The sequence below is a fragment of the Bombyx mori genome, chromosome 18, assembly GCF_030269925.1.
Source record: "Bombyx mori chromosome 18, ASM3026992v2".
Lineage (NCBI taxonomy): Eukaryota > Metazoa > Arthropoda > Insecta > Lepidoptera > Bombycidae > Bombyx > Bombyx mori.
The window spans coordinates 12,662,652-12,670,337 of NC_085124.1; the positions used below are offsets into that span (position 1 = coordinate 12,662,652).

The window sequence follows — 7,686 nt, forward strand, 5'->3', positions numbered from 1 at the left end:
CTTATTCATAATTTAATTACCTATACATTATTAGGCTAATTACATAGTTACCTACAAAATATATAGGTATATTTATTCTTATTATCGATGTTTTGAAATTTCAAGAGAAATTTCTTTGGCTGGTATTTTTAAAACCCCACTGGTTGATATAGACGTCCTTCGTAATTCCACAGAAAATTAATTATGCGGATTAATTTAAAATCCTAAAAAGTAACCATCCTAAAGTAATCAAGGCAATTTTCTGAATAGTCAAATATGGATTCATTTAAAAGGCTTATTACACTTGGTTAAATTTAGTCGACTGAATTCAGAAGCAAATTTAGAAGTTCCTGATTACACTGTTCTAAATTCAGTTACTGAATAAATTGTCAGTTTAAACGCGACGAAGTAGCACGTGTCGCATTCCCGATCCTGCAGAAAGAATGGAAAGCAGTCGACGTCGCCCAAAACACGTCATCGCGGATCCTCCCGATCCACTAACGGTGCTTCTACGTACTTCAAGCACTGGTCACCGTTCTCGTCGGACCCGTCGCTTGCGACGAAGGGCTCGACGAGCAAACTAACTCTCAGACAGCCCACTGAGTTTCTCGCCGGATCTTCTCAGTGGGTCGCGTTGCCGATCCGGTGGTAGATTCTGCGAAGCACGGATCTTGCTAGGGCTCGTGTTAGCAACGTCGTCAGGTTGGAGCCCCGTGAGCTCACCTAAGGTAGGAAAAAAAAAAAAGGACGTGTCGCACTGGCCCCAGTATTGTCTAGACAACAAAAAACATTTTTTTTTGTCTTTATGTTTCAATTTCCAATTTGTCCAATAAACAGACAAAACCAATGCGCTGTTTGTCACACATAAAGCGTACAGTTCACGACACTCCGCACTTACTGGACGGCACGTTTCTTTTCCTAACAAATAAAGCTAAGGATAAATTTTAAGGCAGGAGAAATAAAACCACCGTTTACTCATAAATAAAAAAAACATGTTTAATTACACATTTGACTTGTTGAGATGAGATATCGATCACGGGAACGACACTGAATAAATGCAAGTATTATCATTTTTTCATGCAACGCCGCGTCGTTTTCGGCACTGCACTACACGGCGATTGAAAATCATTTATTACTGATGTTTTAATAAAAATTGTATAAATTGAGGACAGTTCCGAAAATTGCCAACATCCACCTATTTACATTTGAATGTTTCTTTTTTGTAAAGTTTTTTATAGTTATTGTATGAAATGTGTATACATTGGCTGGACGTTGGTCGGCATTCACTTGAATATCTTGCCCTGGTTGAACTTTCTACCGTCTTTGTCGGTTCCGTTCCACGAGAAGTAGTCCTGGACAAGTTTCTTGGTCTCCTCGCTCGAAGGATCCAGTTTCTTCCAGTCGTAGGACTCGTAGTCCACCTGTAAAACGATTATTTCATTAGTTTCTGTAGATTGGTTGTTATCTATACTAATATATAAATCTACAGTGGTTTTTACGGATGTTCCGTTATAACTACTAAACCATGCATCCGATTGACTTGAAACTTGGTATCCATGTAGAAAATACATGTACTTAATGGATAGGATAATATTTATATGAGTGTTGGATTCTCTACAGCAGTTGTGGGGGCGTTAAGATGAGAATCTTTGTGGGGGTGAATATAATAATGTTAATTTTAAATGCCCGGCGATATAAAATCAATACACACAAATGACATTATTTCTAAAGCCATGTCTGTTGAAAAATACTGTAACTGCACTATTGTTGTCTACCCTGCATGCACACACACACCATTAAACATTAGTCAGGGCAGCAATTCTCATCAGATACCCCTCATCATTACACATATTGCACTCAAAATATAAACTTACTAAAAGAGCAATTAACTAAGTTTTGTGAATCAATTTTGTTTTCCTATGAATATTATTAACTTTTTGGCTTTTAGAATGGTAAACTACACTACTAAATGAATTGCTGTTCGTTAGTCTCGTTAAAACTCAAGAACAGCTGGACAGATTTGGCTAATTTTGGTCTTGAATTATTTGTGAAAGTCCAGAGAAGGTTTAAAAAGTAGATAAATATGCAAATGCTCGGAATTAAACAAAAATAACAATTTTATTTTTCCATTGATGTGTCCCCTGTCCATCAGATTCCTTTTGTTGTTTTAAGTTTATACAGAAGTTTAGGTCTTTTATAATATCGGTTCAGGCACTACGAAGTTTGCAGGGTCAGCTAGTACATTATATATATATATATATATATATATTGTATCGGTCAGCACGGTTGCTTTTATGCTACTTTGCAACTATGTCATTTGTATACAAACCTGCCAATCAGACGACAGCGGGAACACGAGCTCCTTTCCGCGCCACACCCACACTCCAGAGATGGTGGAATTGTTGTCTTCACCAAACAGGCAGACGGATGCGAAAGCCTGTTTGCGCATTTTGTCTAACCTCTGGAACATACCTGGTGAATAGACGAAAATTATATGTAAAAACATAAAAGTCCACTTGTAAGTTCTGGGCTGCTATGCAATTTCTGCTTGTTTTATCCTCATAGACCCTTGATGATCAATAGGGACATTCTATGATAAAAGAAAACTCGTACAATTTATAAAATTATTCTGAGAGGTGTGTCAATGCAATTCAGTAGTACCATCCTGTCTATTCCATAAATGCACTAGTAATGAGCTCATTCACCTGTATAAGTATTAAAAAAAAAACTTACCCGTAATAAGGTTACAGCTCATGAACACTTTAGCGAGTTCCTCGGGGTATTTGTATTCAGCATACCAAATGGAATAGTTCTCGGGGTCAAACTTCTCCCAGAAGTAAGGAATAGATTTAGCTTCGTCTTCGTTGGAGTAGACACGCTTGAAATCATCCATGTTGAAGGTACTGAAATAAAAATGTAACAAAGTTTGATATCTCTTTTATTAAATGTTAATTGTTCTAATGAAGGTATCATTTTTAACACCTTGACTGTATTAATATTTTTAGTGTCGTTCAGAAACTTTGGAAGGGGATTCCCTCCCTCTTAGTCACAACTATTATTTTTATTTCTTTAATTAACTGAATTACAAGACTAAGCAAACATACTAATCAATATGTGAGTTTCATGAACTGACTATTTTAATGGCTAACCGAAACCCTTATTATATACTACGGATTCCTTCTTGAATGACCAACTAAACCAAAACTTTCATTTAACATTCAAAGAACCACAACTGGGATTTTTTCAAGTACAAAAAATACATAAAAAATCAGATCATGCACATACCAAATATCTTTCAGAAAAAAAGGTCAGTCTGGAAAATGAACCAGAACACATGGTATATAAGCACTTTCACTAAACAATCAAACAACAGGGCTTGCTTGTTTGTGAATTGTTTTTCATTTCAGTGAATAACAGTTATTTACCCTTTAGGCATAGAGTCGAAGGGGTCCTTGGACTCCTTAGGCTTTTCAAGCTCCTCCTCTTCAAGGTCAGGAACAACTTCCTCCTTCTTCTTGGGTTGCTCTTTCTTTTCACACTTCTTATCTTTTTTGCCCTCCTATTAATTCAATTTTGGGAAGTTTTAGTTTAAGCAACATTTTTTTCTATCTATATTCAAAAGTATATTTTTAATGGTATATATTGCAAGTAACAAAATTTCCTTGGCATAGCATTCCCGTAATAAAACTGTATAATCTCAAAACTTACTAATTTTATGGTTATATGGTTATTACTAAGGTTTAACATGTGATATTTTTAATATTAATCATCTTTGCAACATTTATTTTTTATTTTTTAGCAGTTACATTATCTGCCTTTTAAAGGCAAGCTAAAATTATGTATTAATTTTATTAATAGTAGTAACATAGGTAAACTAAAAAGTTAAACTAAACTACGATCTCTTGACGGTATTTTGAGAAAAATACTGGTGATACCAAATGATTCCGCATATTAACTCAATTTCGAATATTTTTGGAAATTGTACACTTTTAATGCGGAAAGACGATATGTAATGCTGTTTAGCTGTTCTTATTCGATAATTGCTTTCTTATTACTATTAAAATTTGAACAAACATAATTAAATTATATTTTTTGATAAAAAAACTGTAACAGTTACAGTACCTTCTTGTTCTGTGCACCAGCTAACTCCTGGTACTTTTTAGGGTCGTATGTAGGAGGAGCCGCACAGAGCGTGAGCGAGCCGACGACGGCCGACACTTGCGGCTGGTGGGCGACGGTCAGGAACCAACGCTGAACGTTTATCAGCGACGAACGGACGCTCGGGTCTAGCACGTGCTGAAGTAAAATAGCTTTTATGGCATTCTATTCAAACCCAATCGATTGTGACTTGCTTTCTTGAAAAACTGGTGGGAGGACCATGTGAGTCCGCGCGGGTAGGTAACACCACCGCGCCTATTTCTGCCGTGAAGCAGTAATGTGTTTTGGGTTGAAGGGTGGGGCAGCCGTTGTGTAGCTATACTTGAGACCTTAGAACTTATATCTCAAGGTGGGTGTCGCATTTACGTTGTCTATACGCTCAAGTAACCACTTAACACCAGGTGGGCTGTGAGCTCGTCCACCCATCTAAGCAATAAAAAAAAAATTCATTATTATTATTAAGGTACTATTTAATTTTCGATAACAATTTGCTTTTTTTAGTCTTATGCTTTTTTATTGTTCTCCTATTTGCTTTACAAACACTTTTATGTATTTAGTAATGTATTGTTTAATGATTCTCTGAAGTATCACTTTATTAACTGTGCTTACTCCAAGTGGTGAAGAAAATCAATTCAAATCTTAAAAGAAAGTTTTCAGTAGTTCATAGGATAACTTCCTTATCCTCACCTGGAAAGCATGCAGCAGTGTACTGAAGACAATGACATCGGCAAGTGTGATTCTCTCGGTAACAAGGAAGGTGCGTGTGAGAAGATGTCCGTCCAGTACTTTTAAGGCGGCCAGTAGGTCAGACTTTGCACGTTCAACATTCTGGAATTATTTAATCCTTATATCAGTTGCCAGTAGTTTGTGGCTTATAATTGTAATATTGAGTAGCTTATTAAGCACCATGACAATATAATAAATTAGAGAAAACGTACAAGATCCTATGTTTAATATTACTAAATTTTTATTGATGGTAGGAAGTCTTGTGAGTCTGCACGAGTAGGTACCACCACCCTGCCTATTTCTGCCCTGAAGCAGTAATGAGTTTCGGTTTGAAAGGCAGGGCAACCGTTGTACAGTTAAGAGTGAGACCTTACAACTCATGTCTCAAGGTGGGTGGCAGCATTTACGTTGTAGATATCTATGGGGTCCGATAACCACTTAACATCAGGTAGGGCCGTGAGCCATATATCTAAGCAAAAAAAAAGTTTAATTCTGAATAATGATAATATTCATATATTTTTATGTAATCACTTATATCAGTAGACTAACACATATATATTTTAATATCACAAATTCTTCAATTACCTGTTTGTTGAATTGCATGATACCAAGGTAAGGGAAGACCCAAGCGCAGGAAGCAGGCAGTAGTTCGCTGTCAGACCATGATGCCCACTGCCAGACACGGGCTTGGGTAGCCAGATCTCCTCCGCGGAGACTTTCATTGGCAACTGTAAAGTTCCTTTTTTAATTCAAGTTAAATGTTGTATTTTTCTTTTAACTTCTGATACTACTTGAAGTGAAAGGGTGTATGATTGGGATTATAAAATATTATGCAATAATTAAATATTATTAGTGATTTGTGAGTGTCCTCTATAATTATATTTAACGGAAATTATGAGTATTGTTTCATCAAGGAAAAGTCATGATTCGTCGATTTTATGAGTTTTTAAATCAGATTAAGTAGAAAAACGCTTTCATACTTGTACCATCGACGAATTATATAGTTAAATTTATTTGAAATAACTTCGCAAGAGGTATTTACAACCTTATCTTTTTTTAACTTTGGTTTATTAGGTATTCTTCTAGTTAGTTAGGTTAGATTTATTTAAGTTAGTTTTGTAGGTGTATTTGAAAATAAAAAAACTCACCGTAGTAAGCGATGGCATTGCTTTCAGTTAGAAGCACCTTTCCATCGGCACTTTCGAATGCAGGCACCTAAAATATACACCGATATTACACGTCACAACACTCAACATATGCCGAAATATTACTATGCACAATACGCCGGTTTAAACTCACTTTTCCGGCAGGAAACTTCTTCAAGAAGTCTTCGGACTTGTTGGTCTCGCCAAATACGAAATTCGGTGCTACTTTCACATCAGTCCCGGAATATTGTGCGGCGATCAACGCTTTATAAGCGCGGAAGTTTTCCGGATAAGTGTAAAGTACCTGAAAAAATAAATGCGTAATATTATTAATACTTTCATTATCATTGGGTTTTATTAATAAGTTTTCTATCAATGACTGGATTAACAAGATATTTCAAGGTAAATTACACCTACCCCGGCCGCCATGGTTGGAGTTTTCGGAAAGAGAAGGGGGGCCGAGGAAATATTGGCGAGGGAGGATTTTGCCCTTTGACATTGACATTCTGTGACAGCTGAAATAGAAATTAAGTGAAAATTGCATACACACGGTTATCTGTTAATCAATTTTTTAGTTTATTAAAAAAATCCCTTTTTCTTTCTTTAATTAGATTAGAATTAGACTAATATTGGAAATGCCTTGCAACCAAAAGCCTATTTCCAAGTGACTGTACATACTGTAGTTTAGGTCCTTATTTTCGGGCTAATGAAACTACCAATACCACGGGACGTTATATTATTAATTCTCTCTCACGGTCCGTACAGCTAGTCTATACATCACTCGATCAGAAACACCGTATGTTAAAGAATATAGTCTTGTGTAGCTCTTTATCATTGTAACAAAACGCTGAATGAGAATGTCTGTGTCTGGCTGTCTTTGTATCTTTCAAAAGTCTTCAAGCTGACGTGAAGGATTGAAACACATTTATTATGGCCATGTCTTGGGCACAAATTAATATTTGACAACAATTTAATATCGTCTGACCTGCGAAGTTTATTTGTGTGATGCTAGCAGCACGTCTTATGTCATCCATGCTGATCAGTGGCTCATTTTGTGGGTTAGCTTCTTCCTAAGCGAGCAATTAAATGAATGATTTTATAGAACAAAGTCAACTTCTGCAATTAGTTTTTGCTAGGAGAATTGAATGATTTATGTTGCTGTGTTCTTCTTTTAAGTGGACTAAAGTAGTTTATCGAATAAAGTATTAGCTAACTTTTCTGTTAAACCTCGTAATATGGCCACATCACAATTTAAATGATTAAAAACGCTATTTGTCTAATACTATCATGGACGAGCTTATACACTTTAAGTATTAGTAACTTTATTGGAACTGAATATTTCATGATTTTTTTGAAACATTAACCGTGTATTAACTTTTACATTTCACTGCTACTGATTCTTTTAATGCAATCGTAGTTGTTTTACCACTATTACTAATGTTTTTTGCAGAACAGAAGAAAATAGTTGAAGCTCAAGAGTCTAGCCTAATCTAGCTTTTGAATTTGGAACTAATACAGATTTGTGTAGATAGTTCTGCTCTAAATTTAGTTTTAACTTATTTCTTATAGGTAGCTGATACAATTGTACAAAACAATATATCTCAAGGTAGGTGGCGCTACTCACGTTCTCCTGACTATTATTAACGAATTTACAATAGACTAAATATATATCGAGACC

General features: G+C 35.8%; 1 protein-coding gene across 3 annotated transcripts; it reads right to left on the reverse strand.

Moving 5' to 3' along the window:
• Positions 1-949: 949 nt before the first annotated feature.
• On the reverse strand, positions 950-7,461 carry Ef-1g (elongation factor 1 gamma). 3 transcript variants are annotated; one of them, XM_021349256.3, is made up of 11 exons: positions 6,994-7,461; positions 6,426-6,523; positions 6,163-6,312; positions 6,012-6,078; positions 5,449-5,591; positions 4,825-4,965; positions 4,102-4,275; positions 3,405-3,538; positions 2,713-2,882; positions 2,309-2,451; positions 950-1,400 (listed from the first exon to the last, which is right to left on the reverse strand). In XM_021349256.3, exons 1-11 carry the CDS (start codon positions 7,040-7,042, stop codon positions 1,263-1,265), a joined length of 1,407 nt encoding a protein of 468 aa, XP_021204931.1. In that variant the 5' UTR covers positions 7,043-7,461; the 3' UTR covers positions 950-1,262.
• Positions 7,462-7,686: the final 225 nt, after the last annotated feature.

Bases quoted from the DNA above. Each gene is read 5' to 3' on its own strand.
- Ef-1g (XM_021349256.3), bottom strand. From the start codon at position 7,042: ATGGATGACATAAGACGTGCTGCTAGCATCACACAAATAAACTTCGCA. The intron at 6,079-6,162 runs GTGAGTTTAAAC...TGTATATTTTAG, and splicing joins AGAAGTTTCCTGCCGGAAAA to GTGCCTGCATTCGAAAGTGC. The intron at 1,401-2,308 runs GTTTGTATACAA...ATCGTTTTACAG, and splicing joins CGCTGTCGTCTGATTGGCAG to GTGGACTACGAGTCCTACGA.